Source organism: Nylanderia fulva, unplaced genomic scaffold (genome assembly GCF_048542155.1).
Source record: "Nylanderia fulva isolate GAGA-0341 unplaced genomic scaffold, ASM4854215v1 Scaffold7, whole genome shotgun sequence".
NCBI lineage: Eukaryota > Metazoa > Arthropoda > Insecta > Hymenoptera > Formicidae > Nylanderia > Nylanderia fulva.
Window position 1 is genome coordinate 1,816,854 of NW_028190807.1, and position 20,415 is coordinate 1,837,268.

The 20,415-nt window shown below is 27.9% G+C and overlaps 3 protein-coding genes and 2 long non-coding RNA genes across 7 annotated transcripts in view; 3 read left to right on the top strand and 2 right to left on the bottom strand.

Moving 5' to 3' along the window:
* The window catches only part of LOC146720394 (uncharacterized), a 30,055-nt gene that overhangs the window by 1,059 nt on the left and 8,581 nt on the right, over nt 1-20,415 (bottom strand). Inside the window, exon 2 of the long non-coding RNA XR_014926085.1 lies at nt 7,161-7,204. This is a non-coding gene — a long non-coding RNA (uncharacterized LOC146720394). The remainder of the gene's footprint in view (nt 1-7,160; nt 7,205-20,415) is intronic.
* On the bottom strand, nt 2,855-3,667 carry LOC146720395 (uncharacterized). Its single transcript, XR_014926090.1, has 2 exons — nt 3,257-3,667; nt 2,855-3,178 (listed from the first exon to the last, which is right to left on the bottom strand). It is a non-coding gene; the product is annotated as an uncharacterized LOC146720395 (long non-coding RNA).
* On the top strand, nt 4,870-7,426 carry LOC114934594 (uncharacterized). Of its 2 annotated transcripts, XM_029307258.2 has the most exons (5): nt 4,870-5,424; nt 5,706-6,152; nt 6,245-6,511; nt 6,662-6,853; nt 7,041-7,426. In XM_029307258.2, the coding sequence occupies exons 1-4, from the start codon at nt 4,982-4,984 to the stop codon at nt 6,804-6,806; spliced, it is 1,302 nt and encodes a 433-aa protein (XP_029163091.1). In that variant the 5' UTR covers nt 4,870-4,981; the 3' UTR covers nt 6,807-6,853; nt 7,041-7,426. The 2 variants fall into 2 exon arrangements, with proteins under 2 accessions (XP_029163091.1, XP_085344705.1); XM_085488579.1 differs by lacking the exon at nt 7,041-7,426 and having other exon boundaries at nt 6,662-6,883.
* LOC114934610 (uncharacterized) lies at nt 11,004-14,112 on the top strand. Its single transcript, XM_029307290.2, has 4 exons — nt 11,004-11,620; nt 12,754-13,200; nt 13,360-13,626; nt 13,749-14,112. The coding sequence occupies exons 1-4, from the start codon at nt 11,142-11,144 to the stop codon at nt 13,840-13,842; spliced, it is 1,287 nt and encodes a 428-aa protein (XP_029163123.1). The 5' UTR covers nt 11,004-11,141; the 3' UTR covers nt 13,843-14,112.
* Nucleotides 16,026-19,806, top strand: LOC114934621 (uncharacterized). Of its 2 annotated transcripts, XM_029307306.2 has the most exons (5): nt 16,026-16,492; nt 16,592-17,242; nt 17,675-18,103; nt 18,633-18,887; nt 19,556-19,806. In XM_029307306.2, exons 2-5 carry the CDS (start codon nt 16,653-16,655, stop codon nt 19,680-19,682), a joined length of 1,401 nt encoding a protein of 466 aa, XP_029163139.1. In that variant the 5' UTR covers nt 16,026-16,492; nt 16,592-16,652; the 3' UTR covers nt 19,683-19,806. The 2 variants fall into 2 exon arrangements, with proteins under 2 accessions (XP_029163139.1, XP_029163141.1); XM_029307308.2 differs by lacking the exon at nt 16,026-16,492 and having other exon boundaries at nt 16,548-17,242.

Consider the following 20,415-nt stretch of genomic DNA (forward strand, 5'->3'; position numbering starts at 1 on the left):
AAGATATAAATAGGTGAAAATATATATGTGTAACTACACACACACGCACACACACACATACACGCACACACACATATATATACAGGGTTTACCAAAAGTGTGGCAACCCCTAAATATCTCGGAAAATATACGTAGCAAAAGCAAAGACCCAACTGACTGGATCCACGACCGATCTTGTCCTAGTTGGCTGGATCCACGACCGATCTTGCCTTATAGTTGACTGGATCACACACACAACAGATGCAAATCCGAGCGAGTAACCTCCATGTGGTATACCTTGAATAACGTTAAACCCTCATAACTCGCAAAGTACGTAATAAAAATGAACATTATTATAGTGCTTTGGAAAGCTCTTGAATTAAGCTATAAGAATATGCAATCAAATGTAGGGGGTGCCATTTAAAAAAATCAACGTGACCTTGACCTGACCTTGACGACGCCATCCAAGGTCAATCTGATAGAATCAGTATGTGGATCTTTTTAAACCCTACAACTTTTGTTGGAAACACTTTTCTGTAAAACGTATATTTTCCGAGATATTTAGGGGTTGCCACACTTTTGGTAAACCCTGTATATATATATATATATATACAATAAATATATATATACAGGGTGTCCGGTAACTAACGGACCAACGATTACAAATGGATTCTCTGGTCAATTTGGGAACGATTTTTCCTCAGCGAAAATATCGAAAAAGGTCATCATTTTTTTACAACTTTCCAATATTTGTCATTATGTATCTTTATAACTAAGCCTCAAATGAAAATTTTATTATAGTAAACTCTACCTGAAATTAACTGAAGAATGTAATTATGTTAGACTTTTAACTCCAAAACGTTTAATTTTCAAAAAACCCATTTTTTCAATCGCTCATAACTCGAAAATTATTGACTTGTCAACATTTTTGCTAAGGAAAAATCGTCTCCAAATTGGCCAGAGAATCCGCCCTTAATCATTGGTCCGTTAGTTACCGGACACCCTGTATATATATATATATATATATATTAATTATGCAGAATTTGCATATTTTATCAAAATACTGATTTTTTTTTCATTTACATGAGGAGCAGTTATTCTATTAATTATGATATTAATAATAGTACACGTTTTTTCGATTTTGGAAACTATATAACCAAATATAAAAATTCAGGTAGGAATTCTTTCTTTGGATTATCTTTAGCAGAGCAATTGGCAGAGTATCTACTCCAATCTTGTAAAACAATTCCCTGAGAATGCCCTGATTTTTCAAGTTTTTCGTTTAAAATTCCAAGTAAAATAAGAAAATTTATATAAATAAAAATAGATCTTGATATTAAAAAAAAATATTAAAAGAAATTCGCTTAATAAAAATTTTAATATTGCAAAAATATATTAGACATACACAGTTTGTCATAAAAGTAAGTGTACTAATAAAACATGAAATACAAGAAGATAATTTATTATTCTTGATTTTTTTTTTAAATATATTTCTTCTAAATCTATATAATGTTGAAAGGGGTAATAAAATTTTTCAAAACACTTCTGAAACTTGTTCCCGTAATCGCATTTACAATATCGGTCGAAACTTTTTGTATGTTTGGTATCGTGGTGATAACGTTCTTTTTCGTGACTATATTTAGTTTAAGAATAACCAAAAGTTAAATATGACAAATATGAAGGATTATTATATTATTAGTTATTATATACGAACATTACAATGCCTTTCTTAGTCAGAAAATCGCACAATTCTTTATTTGTACGCCGGAACATTATCGGAGCAGCAGCGACCAACATCTTGCTCTCATTGTCAGTATTTTAGCCGAACTCTACGAATCTTGCCCCCACAAACAGTTGGAAATCCGATTTTGTAGTCAGCGTTTATTGCGTCATGATTTTTTCCCGACGCGTATACATAAGATACCATTAGACTTATTTCTAATTAGACTTATCTTATTTCTATTTGCTTGATATAAAATAATTAATATAGCTAGATAAAGGTCCAAAACTTCAAAATGTATATATATGCACTCATAAGTGACGCTTATTATAAAAAAGAAAAAATCTCGTACACTTACTTTTATGACAGACTGTATGTTTCTTAAAATTGAAAATTATTTACTAATACTCTTAATATGCTATGAATAACAATAAAAAAGTTAAATAAACAAAAATTTTCTTAAAATTTTATTTAAACTTGAATAGAAGAAATTTATGTTCGCTAGAACTACTGATTTTCTCTTTCTTTATAAATATCGCATGATAAACAACAATACGAATGTATCAATATTCGAATTTGACGAGAAGTATCCGTTTCAATTCTTGATTTAATAATAAATAAATAATTTAACATATAAATGTGGCAACATTATATTCTGCAGTTTCGTATCAAAGTTAATAATATCACTTTATATGAAAAATTTCATTGATTATTGAATATTATTGCATATCACGTACATTTTTTATTAAACTGGACAACACAGGCGCGCGCTTCTAATTTCTAATATAATTTTCAATTGAATTAATGTTTATAAATAATTTCTAAAACCTTTACAAAAAAAATAAAACTAAACATATTGATTTTTAGGTGTCTGCACTTATTGCAAACAAAATAGACAAGTGAAAAGTAATAATTTTAAAAACTAATAAGTATTAATTTTTATTAACATAAAACATTTATAACACATTTAATAATCTCATATTATAAACATTTTTTTATATATGAAATTATTAAATAAGTTATGTTGTTAAAAGTTATTTATAAATATTAATTAATTGTGAATATTATAAATAAATTAATACAAATTGTCCGCTCGTATATTGAAAACAAAGTGATAAATCTAAGGCCAACTTATCGAGCTGAATATTCGAGATGTTCAGTCAACTACCATTTATTACATGTATAAATTATAAAACTACAGTCATTAGATATTAAAACTAACGCAAATTACAATCATTCTACAAACGTTTCGACCGCACGCGGTCTTCTTCAGTATAATTATTGAAATATAAATTCATACAACTTCACATAATATCGAAATTTAATTATAGTTATTCAGAATCGAGAGTTTTTGAGTAATTAACGCGTGTTCTAATCCGTCATGTCCAACAATGTTCGCCTCGATATGATCTCTGATTTTGCTCAGATCTCGGATAGTTTCATCGTTAATATGCGAGAAATTAACCTGTTCCGTAGGCGCTGCGATTAATAAAAAATTAACGATTAACGTATGTCGAAATTATAATATATATCCCCTACAATTGGTAATATGCTTACCTATCATCGTCCTTCTTGACAATTTTGCTACTTATTAACAGTTATTAAGGATGACACATAACAAACCAACAATACAGAAAGACAGTTCATTTTAAACTCTACTTGATCGGAGAGCGTGCGTGTTTATATATGATCTAATATCTATGTTTGACTCGTTAATGTCCTATTTGTCCTATTATTATTTATTGTTCGTTAATATATCCAAAATATCAAAATACGACTCGCTAAGTAACTCAGTATCTTTGTTTAAATTTAGTCCATTTTTTTGTTCCTTGATATGTAGCATCTCAGAAATGAGTCTTTTAATAATTATTTTCGTTGTCCATGATCTTAACATTGTCCCAATTAAAAGTATGATGTTCATTTCTTATGTGTTCAGAAATTACTGAATGTCATGAATGACATTTACCAATTGTAGGGGATATATATTATAATTTCGACATACGTTAATCGTTAATTTTTTATTAATCGCAGCGCCTACGGAACGGGTTAATTTCTCGCATATTAACGATGAAACTATCCGAGATCTGAGCAAAATCAGAGATCATATCGAGGCGAACATTGTTGGACATGACGGATTAGAACACGCGTTAATTGCTCAAAAATTCTCGATTCTGAATAACTATAATTAAATTTCGATATTATGTGAAGTTGTATGAATTTATATTTCAATAATTATACTGAAGAAGACCGCGTGCGGTCGAAACGTTTGTAGAATGATTGTAATTTGCGTTAGTTTTAATATCTAATGACTGTAGTTTTATAATTTATACATGTAATAAATGGTAGTTAACTGAACATCTCGAATATTCAGCTCGATAAGTTGGCCTTAGATTTATCACTTTGTTGTGAATATTATATTAGAAATTATAGGCGTACGCTTGTGTTGACTATAGCTGTCATCGCGAAGGTTATCAATTTGACAGTTGTTCAAAACAGAATTAAATAAAATTAAAAATAAAATTACATGGAATCATTACGTAAAATCGATAAATTGTACATGCGAAGTGCACGCTTGTGTTGTCTAGTACAAAATTGCCAGATGTATTTTATCGTACTTTTTTACTGAAATCTGCTTTTAAATTTGATAATTAAATCAAGATGAAATTATCTAACAGTAATATTTGGTACGTGCAAAAATATTTTATCCGTTTTCTCTCTTATATTTTTATTTAAATATTTCATATGTCAATCTCTATGTTTCGTATAATTTAATCAGTATAATTATGCATCGAAGAGATAGAGTATAGTTGCCTTTAGTTGCCATCATTCGATTTAATATAATAATTTAAATTTTTATTAATTGTAATTTTGTTTTTAGTAATTTATTTTTGAACAATTGTAACAAATTATTAATTGATGACAGCTATTCAATGCTATAAATATAACGCACAACGCGAATCAAGACAGTTAATCTGCATCGTGGAATAACAAGGTCAATATTAATGATATCTTTAGAAAGACAAATAAAAAACTCATCAATTATTGATTAAAAACTGCATATCACGCAATACGTGCGTGCTTTTATATATCTAAGAGTGCCACAGCAAAGTGTGGCAGGGGAAACTAATATATGATATAAAAGAGGGGAAACAGCGAATATATATATATTCATTTCTCAATTTACAATGTAGTAATCTTATTGAGACGAAACTTGTATTATTTAATGAAGCTCTCATAGCACATGTGATTCGTTTACATCACGAAAAATTCTTTCTATAAAATATGACAACCAAAACTGTGACAGTTAAAAACACTAATAAAAATTCCAATATTAACGCGCAACATTCAAGTGAATATATAGCAGCGTTGAAAAATATATTAGATGAAAAATTATTTCCGACCAATTTCGATATGTGGCCTATACAAGAACAATCTACTTGGATAAGTAAAAATATCGCCAAACTCTTTCCGAATACGCCAAAGTCATTGCTAGACTTTATTCCAGCTTTGTATCGTCAATGTGATTACGGTCGATCGCAAGAAAAAAAACCCGAATGGTTAGATATGGATAAATATCGCCGAGGACAAAAATTTGTGCGTGATCATTATTTCTCGCTTATAATCTCTAAAATATTAGGCATTATGCATATTTATTCTTTCGACGATGCTCTTAAATCGATTATTATAAGTGGGCGCTCTCATACGCCATACTTGGGATTTAAAAGGTATCTGTTTTTTAATATTATTATATTAGTTTGAGTGAGAGATTGATGAAGGCATAATTATGAAACTACGAACAAAAACTATAAAAAGCTGGATCGTCCATGAAACTGCATTTTTTAAAATTATTCTTACTACCAACATTCTTATATTAAAACTTATAATTTTAATTAACTTGCATAAAAAATATACTATTATAAAATATTATAACGTTTGTAGATATTTCTGTATAAGCACTCTGATTAATATAGGCATTCTTATTTAAATTGGTTTAATAACTTGCAAGGTATTTGTCGACTATAAAACGGTTTCTTAATTTTTACAACGGAGAGCCTTGGGTTAAAGGAACGACCGCCTACAACGACATGCAATTTGCACGTAAAATGCATTTGATAACGAGACAAAAATTGTGCAAGCTCGATAATGAGCAAATCAACAATGCTTGCGAAATCGCAAAATCGTGGTCCCCGGATCACGAAACGCTTGCAAAAGATTTTGCCGCGACGTGTCCATTTGAGAAATCGGGACAACGTCCTTTTCTCTTATTAGACAAATCGCCCCATAGATACATAGGTTTAAATAGCGCAGATATAGCAGGCGCTCAGTGCGGCTTTGTAGCTTTATTTTTACTCTGTCCGCAAAATATCGGAGTGCACGACGCGACTGATGAAGATTTAGAGGCTTTCTGCCATATGTGGAGATGCTACGGATATTGTCTCGGAATGGAAGACGAGTATGCAGTACCTATATTCGTAAAATTTTTCTAATAGTTTTATAGATGTCTTATATATGTATAATATGGCTCTATATTATAAAATTTGTCAGGTACAATTTTTGCCGTGGTAGTCTGGAAGAAATAAAACAGCGTACGCGAGATCTATATCAATATTGGATACTACCCAATTTTAAAGATGTTACACCGGATTGGGAACATATGACGAGATGTCTTGTCGAACCAATGAATTTTTATCCTTTCTTATATATGCCGTATAAAGCAATGACATTAATTTCTACAGATATATTAAATCTAAATATGCCGAATTTATATACATCGCTCAATTACACAGAGTGGATTGCTTACAAAGTCTGGACGTGAGTAGTGTTTATAGCAACACATTTAATCTACCGATATTGTACTTTTTTGAACATCTGATAACAATTTTTATCAGATTATTAATAAATCGCGAAATGTACGGCATAAGTACATTTTAATGTATTTTTATCATTTCAATATAATTTCAGATTTATATTACAATATGCTCTGCAATTCTCCACTATACGAGCAATTTTTAATAGAATAACATGCAAAGCAGTTAATATAGCAATGAATTATAGTCCAGAGAAGCAAATAGAACTTCAAGAAAAATCAAGAAAGCTATTTTCCTGAATTGTTCTGATATATATTAATATAGTTTAAATGTTTAAATATTCAAAGTAAGTAAATAAATATATAAATTATACAAACGTCTCTGTTTTAATTTATATATATATATATATGTTTCGGATAACAATTTAAAGTTTTTTTCTTTAAAAAAATAATTTATTTTCCGATTTAAAGACATTAAATACTTATGTATATGCAAAATATTATAATAATTATTATTCTGTTTTGAAAAAAAAGGTTTCAAAAATCTATAGCACGCAAAGAATTATGGAAAACTTCAATTTTTCTTGATTTTATAAAAATCCTGGAGTTCATAATAATTCATAATATAATCATATAAATTATAAATAATCCTACCTGATATTGCTGGATTCATTTCCATAAACTGCGCAGATATGAATCTAAAACAAAAAAGAAAAAATTTTAGGAGATAAGAAATGTCATATCAAAACGTATGTATTATATATCAAAGTTATTGCAATACATCAGAATTTCAAAATCGTAATTTATGATATATATTTTCATAAAATGGATACATATAGTATAATAAATATTATGGATTATCTTATAAAAATTGTATATATGCATTTCTATGTAAATAAAATTCATTAAACTACACACAACTCGATTGAATTTACAACAAAACTGCACGATAACATTAAGTTATAAATATTATATTTTAATATTTATGCAAGAGGGGACATGTGACCCCTTTTGGAATCAGTAAAAAAATTAAGCATTTGCTCTGCTTTTGAATAAACACTGGAATTTATTTGCATATATAATATAAAAAAATAAAAATAACAAAAAATAAATTTTAAAAATTAAGAAAGAATAAAAAATAAGACATATATAAAATTTTAATCGTTCCTAGAAAAAATCCTGTGAGATGAGAACGCCTACATATAATTAATGTATAGTAAATACAAGAAATATCAGAATATAAAAACGACAACATTAAACTTGTTTATATCGATAAAAAAGATTATATCAGAAAACATTATAAAAAATAAGTAAAGTAAGATGAACAAAAAATATCAAACCAAGCATAAAATTGCCAATCATGTTCTTAACCGGCGTTCCACGGAACATTAATATTCCGCAAACTTGTTACAAGTGTTCCGCAAAATTATGAAAGCGCGGCGTATTTATCTAGAAAAACTGCTATAATTTTTTTAATTTTATACAAGAAATATCAGAATATAAAAACGACAACATTAAACTTGTTTATATCGATAAAAAAATTATATGAGGAAACATTATAAAAAATAAATAAAGTAAGATGAACAAAAAATATCAAACCAAGCATAAAATTGCCAATCATGTTCTTAACCGGCGTTCCACGGAACATTAATGTTCCGCAAACTTGTTACAAGTGTTCCGCAAAATTATGAAAGCGCGGCGTACTTATCTAGAAAAACTACTATAATTTTTTTAATTTTATGAGTATTATTTTTTAAATTTCAATTTGTTTACTGTTATATAATCTGTACTTTATAATTTTTAATAGAAAGTATGTTTATGTATATTATTGTTATTAGTTTTATAACTTTAAAGATTTTGGTGTTCCGCAAATTTTTCTTATAATCAAAAGTGTTCCGTAACTTCAAGATAAACTACTAGTTAAAGGTTAAAGACAATATCTATATGATCTTTCTCCTTGACATTCATCGCACATCCTTTCTTTACTTTTTTTATTTTATTTATAATTTAACATTTGCAAAAACTAGTAAATTTTATAATAAAATTCTAAGATTTATTTATGATCGATTTCAGAATCCGGGGTAGTGGGTGTAATTAGACTTATCAATTTGATTTCAATATCAGAAATCAAACTGAAGTTCAAACATCAAAGTGATTGTTAAAAAAATTGAGTAGATAAATATTGAAATAAATAGAAAAATATCAAATATAAATTCACATAATTAAAGGGTACAGGTAATGCATATGACATATAATTATATCTCCTTATATATAATTATAACTAATATATATAAACATATTTGATATACAGTCATGTATTGTATAATTACATGTAATCATTTGTATGTAATTGTATACACAAAATTTTTTACCGGGAATTTTTTTATCATTTGATGTCAATCCCTATATGTAAATAAGTTTAATAATTGATTTATTATCATCTTATAACATCAAAATGTTTTTCTAGAATCGTTTTTTATTTGTAAGATGTCGTAGAGATGGACTAAAAAGAATTTATATTATAGCAAGTTAATCATTTACAATCTTATTGTAATTTAATTCTTATTGAAGAAAATTGTAAAAAATGAAGAAGATTATATATAACACTGACAACAAAGATAGTAAATCAGCTTGATAATGTATGGAAGTAAACTACTATTTCTTTTCATTCCAAAGTCTCTAAATCTTAGTTTTTCATAAAACTGAGTCTATGTATATAAATCGACGTAGTTATTATATTTATTTATATTTATATTTATTGTAGTCAAAAAGTTCTTTCGCGTAAAATATGATAGCTCTCTTCAAAAATTCGACTAAATAGGAATATGTAATTGTTATGTTACATAAAAACATATATATATATATATATGTATTTAGAATACACTAATAATAAATAAAAATAAAAATAATTTTTTGAATGAATTGGCTAATGAAAAAACAACGCGATTGGATAAATCGAAACATAGCAAAGTATTGAATAAAACATAATTTTATTCAATATACACAAATTGTAAGATATTCTTTAATCTATTCTTTAATCGTTTTCATTATTTTTTATTTCACAACACGTGTGGGTATTTCTCAATATAAAAATTGTTTTTCAGAGATAACAATATGTAGAATAATTAATAGAGCCATAAATTCTAAAAACCTTCACGAGGAATTCAAGAATAATTTAACGAATTCCTTTTATTGCGTTATTATATTCTATCTATTAACAGTGAGTAAAAAAACACTTATTGTCTGTTGAGAATATGTATGTATGTATATGAGCAGAATATATTACGAATACATAAATATTCGTTTTATTCAATATACACAAATTGTGAGATATTCTTTAATCTATTCTTTAATCGTTTTCATTATTCTTTATTTCACAACACGTGTGGATATTTCTCAATACAAAAATTGTTTTTCAGAGAACAATATGTAGAATATTTAATAGAGCCATAAATTCTAAAAATCTTTACGAGAAATTCACAAGAATAATTTAACAAATTCCTTTTATTGCTATTATATTCTATCTATTAACAGTGAGCAAAAAACTACTTTTTATAAGAACAAACATATACAATGATGCAAAAACGTATAAAAATTATTTCATTATTTGCTTAAGAGATTTCCACGAAGCTATTTTCTTTTTTTATTCTCATCTCTTATTATCGTTCTGAGGTCTTTGAAATATGTATGTATATATGTATGTATATGTATATATATATATATATATATATATATATATATATATGTACATAAGAATTAATATACAGGGTGTCTCACATAAAATGTTACAAGCTGTTTTTTTCGTCATTACTAGAAATATTAACTTAAATTTTTTTTTTTTTTTTTTTTTTTTTAATTTAAATAGGACAAGATGTCTAAAAATTTGATGGAGAAAAAAAATATTTAGAGGCCCCACTTATTTTTTCTTAGATGGAGTCACTTCATTCTTTTTGCATAAGTCGATTCCTCGCAATATTCTGCAAAAATGTTATAAAGGTAAGATGATCAAAAAATTAATAGTACTTACTTACGAGTATTTACGAGATATTTTGTGCTTTAATATGATATAGTTTTACGTAAACTATAAAATATTTCTTAAAACATTTTCGATGATTTTCTTAATACTTTTATGCACAAAATAATAAGAGAAATCAATTGATGTAAAAAAAAACAGTTGTTTTAAAAAAATGTAATTTGCAGCTATCAGCTACATATTTTTTCTTAAAAATAATTGTGATTTCTTTTTACATTAATTAATTCCTTTCATTATTTTGTACATTTAAATTGAGGTAAAGGCCCTCAACATTTTTTCTCCATCAAATCTTTAGACACCTTGTCCCATTTAATTAAAAAAATTTACAATTAATATCTCTGGCAGTGGCGTAGAAAACAGCTTGTAACACTTTATGTAAGACAACTTATATAAGTGATTATATATATCATCCTGCCGCTTATCATCGCTCCATTCAGTTCTCTAACGTAGATTAAATCCACTTGAACTTTATATCACTTCAGGGGCAATAAAAATACTGCTCCTACTTCTTGGCAGTCGTTGCTGCCAGTCATTTTCAGTAGCATATGCAATACTGAAAAGTTACGTACCGTTACGTATTAAAATATTATTTTATTATATATATGACGAGCATTAGTGATACAACATTGGAAAATTCAGCTACTCTTAATTCTGGCGATAAAACAACGACAATGCAAGCAAACAGAAAAGGAAATTCGGAAGAATATAAATTAATGTTATTTTTAAAGAATACGTTCGATAAAGGATTGTTTCATAAAGATTTCGATACATGGAAAACAGAAGAACAATACAGCTGGATAAAGGAGAATCTTTCAAAATTCTATCCAAATGTACCGGAGACTTTGCTGCAATATATACCAGCTTATTTTCGTCAACCCGATTTTGATCGGTCATCGGTGGACATGCCTGATTGGTTGGACATAAATAAGTATCGCAGAGGACAAAAATTTGTAAGCGAAAATTCTATCGCAATTATAATTAGCAATCTATTAGGGCTCATTCATGTGTATACATTCGAAGAAGCTCTAAAACCGATTATTATAGGAGGACATGGTCACACGATAGAATTAGGATTAAAAAGGTATTTTTTTAAACCTAACGTCTATATAATTTTTAAAATATTATTTAAAATATAATATATTATATTTACGTATTACAATATAAGATCTTAACATGTTTTATCTCGGACCATTTTGAATGATTTGCAAGATCTGAATATCAACACAGATATGTTTCAAGTATATAATATATGTAATCATTCACGTACAAAGTCCAAAAATATTTTTAAAAAATATATAAAATGTAATTTTTATAAATTGTATAATGTTTTTGATAATTATGCAACAGATTAAATTGTAAATCTTAACACTTATTATCTTACAGCAAGTTTATAATAAAAATTATACAGGGTGTTTCATAGGAAATTGCTGAAACTAATCAGCTGTCATTTTTTAATGCATGCAGTTATTGAGAAAATAAAAATTGTGTTGGACAGAGGAAAGTCTGCAATTTTTAATGGATATAAATAAAATGTTTGTATATCAGTTTATTTTATTGAAAAAAAGTAATAAAAAAAGTGCTAATAATCACATATGTAAACTAATGATAAATATTTTCGAAGTATGCACCATTTGAATTTGTACAAAATTCTGTTCTTTTACAAAAACTCGTAAAACTTTTTCTAACATGTCATTTTTAATGTTTTTGATGATTCTTTTAATAGCTGCTATTAAATCTGGCACTGTTGAAAATATTTATCATTAGTTTATGTAATTTTATATAATTATTAGCACTTTATTCATTATTTTTATCAATAAAAAAATTATATTATACAATTATTTTATTTATATCCATTAAAAACTACAGACTTTCCTCTGTCCAACACAATTTTTGTTTTCTCAATAACTGCATGCATTAAAAAATGACAGCTGATTAGTTTCAGCAATTTCCTATGGGACACCCTGTATATTATTAGCATTAATTATATGTTTATATTTGACATAATATTTTCTCTATGTATGCGTATGTGTCAAAAATACTGTAATATCTCTTTTATAATATATTACACATATGTATAATAAAATTAAATATATAATTATTAAAATTCTCTATACCAGTATACATATATAATTTACGACATGACTTGTACATATTATAAAAAAAATAAATAGCAATTAACTTATATTTTTTGTAAATGCTTCACGTAATCTCAAGATATGAATCGACTGGAAAGCGAATAATGAGCTGGTATCGCGGAGAACCGTGGGTTAAAGGGACGGAAGCCTACAAAAATATGCAGACTACGCATAAGCTACATTTAATGATGAGGAAAAAGTTGTGTCAGATGGATAATGAGCAAATCGATGCTGCAGCTAAAATCGCGGAACTATACCGCTCAGATCGTGAAATATTGCTCGAAGATTTTGCTACGGCATGTCCACTTGAAAAAATCGGACAACGGCCTTATATTGCGATAAGCGAATCGCCACATAAACCAAAGGGTATAAATAATATGGATCTAGCAGCTGTACAAGCGGGTTTCATAGGTTTGTTTTTGGTACGGCCTCAAGATATTGGAGTACACAATGCGACCGATCAAGATATAGAGGCCTTTTGTCACATGTGGAGATGCTACGGACATTATCTTGGATTGGAAGACGAGTATGTAGTAACATATCAAAAATGCACATATATGATGTATGTTCTATTAACGACGACGCGGAATGAACTCTATATATGTACATATATCTTTCTAAATAAAATTAAAAATTTAATTTTTTAAAACAATTTAAGAAATATAAATGTTGCATAATTGCTCAGGTACAACTTTTGCCGTGGAAGTTTCGAAGAAATAAAACAACGCGCACAAGATTTTTATAAATATTGGATAACGTCTAATTTCAAGAATGTTTCGCCCGAATGGGAGCATATGACAAGATGTGTTATTGAACCAATACATTTGCATACTTTTCTGTATATGCCTTATAAAACAATGTTATTAATTGCTTTAGACTTATTAGATCTAAACATGCCGCGTTTATATACATCTCTCAGTTATTCGGAATGGATCGCTTATAAAATTTATAAGTAAGTAAAATGTTTTTATTAGCAAAGAGAAAAAGTGAAATTTTTATTACAATAATAATTTACAAATATCTATTATATTCGACTTTTGTATATTATAAATTATGTTTTATACTTAATTACAGATTTATACTTCAATACGCTTTGAAATTATCCATCGTAAGAGACTTTTTTAACAATTTAATGAAGCGTGCAGAAAGTAAACAAAAACAATTATAGCTCGAAAAAAGAAGACAAATTTCAAGAAAAATAAAAAAACCTGTTAAGATTTAAACGAATTCACTATCTCCTGTATCTTAATATATATTAATATAACATTTTATATGTAAATTATAGAAAAAAAGTTTCGCCTTTCGCTTGTTATATATGTTTGTTAAAACTTTTTGTATTTTGTATTTGCTTCATATATGTATATACAATATATTATTTTTTAAGAAAATAATAAAATATGTAATAAGAATAAAAAAAGAATATAATTAAAAAATTAAATCTTGTGAGGAACATAATATGACAACCTGTGCCAAATATTCTTTCATTTATATTTGATGTGAGTAATAATGCATGATAATTCGTCACTTGTGCAATTTATATACGCAACAATGTGTTTTAAAATCAATAATCATTAACGACGAGTAGCAGCTCGAAATTTTTCAAATAATTCAAATCATTCAAGAGAACTTCAAGCTCAAAGTTTAAATTATATCTGTAAAAAAGAAATAGGAATTCTCTCTCTATCGGATTATTTAAATTTAAGAATATATATGAATAATTCAATCCTCAACTTACAATTATATAGATTAAATAATAAATTAAAGTTTAACGATGTATTTGAAGAAATCAAATAAAAGTTGATAATTTTTTTCATTTACAATAAATATAACCCTGTTTGCAAAATACATAAGCCCTTTCTTTAACATATAATCGTGTTTAAAATTAAGAAATATCAAAGATTCGACTATTATTTTCTTCTCAGAGATCAGGTCTAGCATAGGCCTGTGCTTAAACAAATCGAATCTTTAAATTTTTTTAGATAGACAGCGATAAGTCAATATACAATTTTAAACAAAATTTTAATACGAATTTTAATTATAAATTTTAAACACAATTTTAATAAGAAACAGAATAAATTAAAATCAAATAATAAAATGTTACCTAAATATATATATATATATTATAAAGTCTAAATTAAGCAGACATTAGATGCTGAATTCGAAATAATGCATCATGGTGATGTATGCAAAATAATTTTGAATGAATATTACATTATAAAAGGTACAAAATCCCCACCAAATACAGTACAATGTGAGATTATTTTATCAAACGATTAAAATAAACATTAGTTAATTCCACGCACGCAAAAAAATTGAAATCTTTCAAAGATATCTAATACTCCAAATTGTTAAATATTAATACATGGTCAGTATCAAATTCGGTAAAATATCCACAATAAAGTAGACTATGGAAAAAAATGATATAATTTTCGAGATCTACCTTTCTCGATTGAGTTCAACCGTACATATATATGATCGATTTTTGGCTTTTAAATGAAGGCTCACAAAACCCTAAATAGCAAAAAAATTATTTCAATATTTTTAAATCAAGTACTTTCAAAGAACATCAGATTGACTTTCCTAAAAAAAAAAAAAGGCCTCTTTTTCCTGTTTTACTTAAATCTCGTGTCTTATCTTTCAAAAACTACAATGTACTCATACATCTCTTATTTGTTCATAATGTGTGTTTGTTTCATATCATGTATTTATAAAATATTTTATAAATGATAGGAAATAAATACACATTATAAACAAGTAAGAGATGCATATATATATGTATAGTGTATTGTAAAATACGAAGCAGTTTGCCTGCGAATAAACATTGATATATATACACAGAAAAAAAAGAATCCTTGATTCAAGTATATTTTTATTCTTGAACGCTATTTGATTGATTTAAGCATAGAATGCTCTTTGTAATCACAAATTTTCATTTGCCTTAATAATAAATAAATTTGTGTAAAGTAAATTTTATCCTTAAGATATATTCTTGTTTTAAAAATCGTATATGGTAAAAACAAACTTAGTCACATTTGAACTAAGAATTATTATATTTATTTGAAAGTACCGCTTATATCCGATGCACACTTGTCACTTGTCCTTGCAATATTTATAAGTAAATTTCAGCTTCAACCAAGAATATTTTGCACTTTGTTTTAAGGATAAATTATCCTTTATCCAAAATTATTTATATTTGGTGCTATTATAAGGATAAAATATACTTAAATCAAGGCATATTTGCATTCTCTCAAGGATACTGTTTTTTCTGTGTATATATATATATATATATATATATATATATATATATATCGATGCGCGAAGCGGTATCAAATACGACTTGTAGCCGTTACAGAAAAACTGAAAAATATGACATTTGTACTTTTTTGACAAACGACCTCGAAGGAAGGAGACTTCCTAGCGAAAAGGGGAAAGTCGGCAGAGCCTTTTGAGCCGTCCAAGCGAACAGTGGCCGACGTATCACGATAACTGGAATAAAGAACGAGAACCAGTTTCTGAACATTAACGCGACTGAACTTAGCCGTTTGGGCGAGGTTCTCCAGTACGCGAATATTCACAGATAATAGAGTGAATTGAACCATTTATTCCTTTATTAATTGCTTGTATTAATTGTTCAAATAGATATTGTTTTTGTGGAAAAATAAAACGTTTACTTGTAGTGAGTTATCCGTGGACATCCTTCTCCTTCGGTCGATCGACCTATAAAAAATAACTTAAATTCGCCAAGAGGGTTATACTTACCTGGAAATTCACCTTTATTTATATATACATACAAATATATAATAGCGGCCAACCTTACAGTATGTAATATTCTCCGTACACAAAATAATAACATACAACTTTTAACAAAATTTTAATTATTTCGTATAGTATAGTGAGATTATTTTTGTTTAAAACAGATTGACTTGGCGAAGGTAATTATCATCAATCATCAAGTTATTAAAGGAAAATATATAAAAGATGGAAGTGATTCACATTCAGCAAATAAAACAAGCACAAAAATATCTGAATAACAATAACAAATCAGATAGCGCAAAATTAAAAAATATTACAAATGGAATTGCAGTAAAGTTTACAAATCGGAAGAATGACGATATCGACAACGATTACATGGACAATGAAACTAAACGCTATGAACTTGTAGAAGCGAAGAACGCGGTTAAATACATACAACATTTTGTACAGAAAATAAAATATATCGTTGATAAAAATCCTGCAAAACCAAAGGATTATGATGCGTGGACGAATGAAGAACAATATAAACATATAACGGAAAACATAAAAATTTATGTTCCAAATCTACCAAATTCTTTACATTTCTTCATATCAGCAGCGTTACATCGCGGCGATTGCGGTCGAAGTCCAACAGACAGACCGCCTTGGTTGGACATGGATAAATTTCGGAGAGGACAAAAATTTGCACGAGATTATATTTTCATAATTCTCTTTTCCAATATGATATCGCTGTTTGAATTATTCGTCTTCACGGACGGTCTTAAACCATTGATTTTCAGTCAACAATCTCATACACCGTACTTAGCTTTTAGAAGGTAAGTATATACATAAAATATCACGATGATTTTTCGGTAAGAATTCTACGAGTATCATTGGCAAATCAAATCATTTGCACAAATATTATATGCATATATAATGCAAATAATAAAAAATCTAACGTATATTAATGAGAGAGACGTACTTGTATTTGATATTACAAAGATCACCAATTATAAAGATCATTCTAATGTTTACATTATGGAATTAATATATTATTAGCAATGCAATTTGCTACATTGTATACAAAACAAAGTTTATCTTGCAAATTATTTTACATGAATAAACAGATATGAAGAAACTAAATATAGATCCATTAGATTATACACGCATATCTCAAAGATTTTTTTTTCAATTTTGATAACATAGTAAATCAAACGTTTGATATTCGGCCAATTACAAGAGAGCTTGATTTTTTCTTTGTATTAAAGATACTTATCCACGATTCGTCGTATAAGAAATTGGATGATGGGAGATATTTGGGAAAAGGACACGCAGGCTTACAAGGATATCCAAGCCGTGCGAAAAATGCATCGCGCGATACGATTGAAACTCTGCCAGCTCGATTACGACGAGATCGATGCGGCCACTAAGATCCAGGAACCGTGGTGTCCGGATAGAAAAACTATCCTAGACGACTTTTTTTCCTGCCCGTATCCAACCCCGGAAAACGGCTGTCTTCATCTGATAATTAGACCCAAAGGATTGAATCAAGCTGATATGGGCGCAACGCAATTTGCTTTCATGGGAATGATTGTGCTTTACCCGCAAAAATTGGGCATTAACGCATCCGACGAGGATATAACAGCCTATTGTCATTTTTGGAGATGTATTGGATACGCTCTCGGCATGCAGGACGAGTAAGTATATGAAAATCATTTTCGAAAAAAAATATTTCAGCCAAAAGTTGTAAAGTTAAAAAGGTCTAAACTTTTTCTTTCAAAAATTAAGGAGTTTTAACGCTTTTTGTACGCTTTGTGTGTAACGAGTATAGTGAAAAGTACACTACTTGTATACATTTCAACCTTTTCATTTTATCACATGTCAAAACTGCAACGTCGTAAGATAACGAGATCATTAAAATAAAAAAAATTTTCTCTATTTTCCGTTTTACGTATATATAAAATAAAGCGATATATTTTTATATTATCCAAAACTTAATTTTATTCAACGCGCACATTTGCATTTTTGCACAGAGATAATTTTCATACAATTATCATGAATTTCAGGATAAATTCTAAGATCTTCTCTGAAGAAAAATCTGAAGAAAAATCTTCTCTGTGTGTGGTTTATTTCTCGATTTATTATATTACTTTGAGATGTCATTTTTTGTTCTTCTAACTTCTGTTATATTCCGATATTTGACAAAAAAAACTTATATGCTTCTAGGTATAATTTTTGTCGCGGCAGTCTGGAAGAGATTAGACAACGAGGTCGAGACTTTACTAATGTTTGGGTGAAACCTTATTTGCGACAAATAACGCCCGAATGGGAACACATGATGAGATGCATCATGAGTATATACGATGAGGATAACATGTTCAAGCAATCATTACTGTTTATCACCGACTTATTAGACATCGATATGCCACGTCTACGAAGCACGCTTACATTCTCTCAACGATTGCAATTCATGTTACACCGGTAAATATAAAGTGCATATGAATTGTTTGATATGTATATATAATAAATTTAGGATATCCATATATATACAGTATCCTCCATAAGTTTGGAAACACCTTACATTTGACAGTTAAGCAATCGTATGGCAGCGATCTGTGTAGATTTTTTGTATCATTATATCGTAAAATATTTAAATGACATTTTTATTTATGACGGATCGCGAAGAGGACAGTATGCAATAAAAAACAAATGTCCATTTATAAGACTGTTTTTTGTTATCACGATTAATAATATTCAAATAATATATTGATAAAAAATATTCCATTAAGTTTATATTCTTGCATGTTACGAATATCTAATTAAAGAATATTTCTTTAGAGAATTTCTTTTTAAATTAAGAAGATCCTTTTGACAGATCTGTGCAGATTTTTTGTATAAATAAATCATAAAATAAACATAAAATATTTAAATGACATTTTTTATTATAATAGATTGCTGCCATGCAATTCTTTAAATGTAAAATGTAAGGTGTTTCCAAACTTATGGAGGGTACTGTATATATATGAATATGTATATATATATATTAGAAATCCTAAATTTATTTAGTGTATATACAGCTTTTGATTTAAACTTGTACCTCTATAGCAATATTAATCTTATAGTATAATGATTATTTTTTATAATTACAGCTTTATATTTCGTTATGCCTTGAAAGTACGATTTATACGAGAATGTTTCAATAAAATATTTCTTCAGGTTCTCGAGAAATTTACTTCTAAAAAGTTGGGAACTCTTCCCAACAAATACAATATATAAATGTTATATACTTAAGCATGTTACATGTAACGTATATTTTAGTTGTAATTTCTTTAGTTTACATATGTGATTATTAGCACTTTTTTCATTACTTTTTATCAATAAAACAATTATATTATACAAATATTTTAGTTATATCCATTAAAAACTACAGACTTCCCTCTGTCCAACACAATTTTTGTTTTCTCAATAACTGCATGCATTAAAAAATGACAGCTGATTAGTTTCAGCAATTTCCTATGGGACACCCTGTATATTATTAGCATTAATTGTATGTTTATATTTGACATAATATTTTCTCTATGTATGCGTATGTGTCAAAAGTACTGTAATATCTCTTTTATAATATATTACACATATGTATAATAAAATTAAATATATAATTATTAAAATTCTCTATACCAGTATACATATATAATTTACAACATGACTTGTACATATTATAAAAAAAATAAATAGAAATTAACTTATATTTTTTGTAAATACTTCACGTAATCTCAAGATATGAATCGACTGGAAAGCGAATAATGAGCTGGTATCGCGGAGAACCGTGGGTTAAAGGGACGGAAGCCTACAAAAATATGCAGACTACGCATAAGCTACATTTAATGATGAGGAAAAAGTTGTGTCAGATGGATAATGAGCAAATCGATGCTGCAGCTAAAATCGCGGATTTATATCGCTCAGACCGTGAAATATTGCTCGAAGATTTTGATACGGCATGTCCACTTAA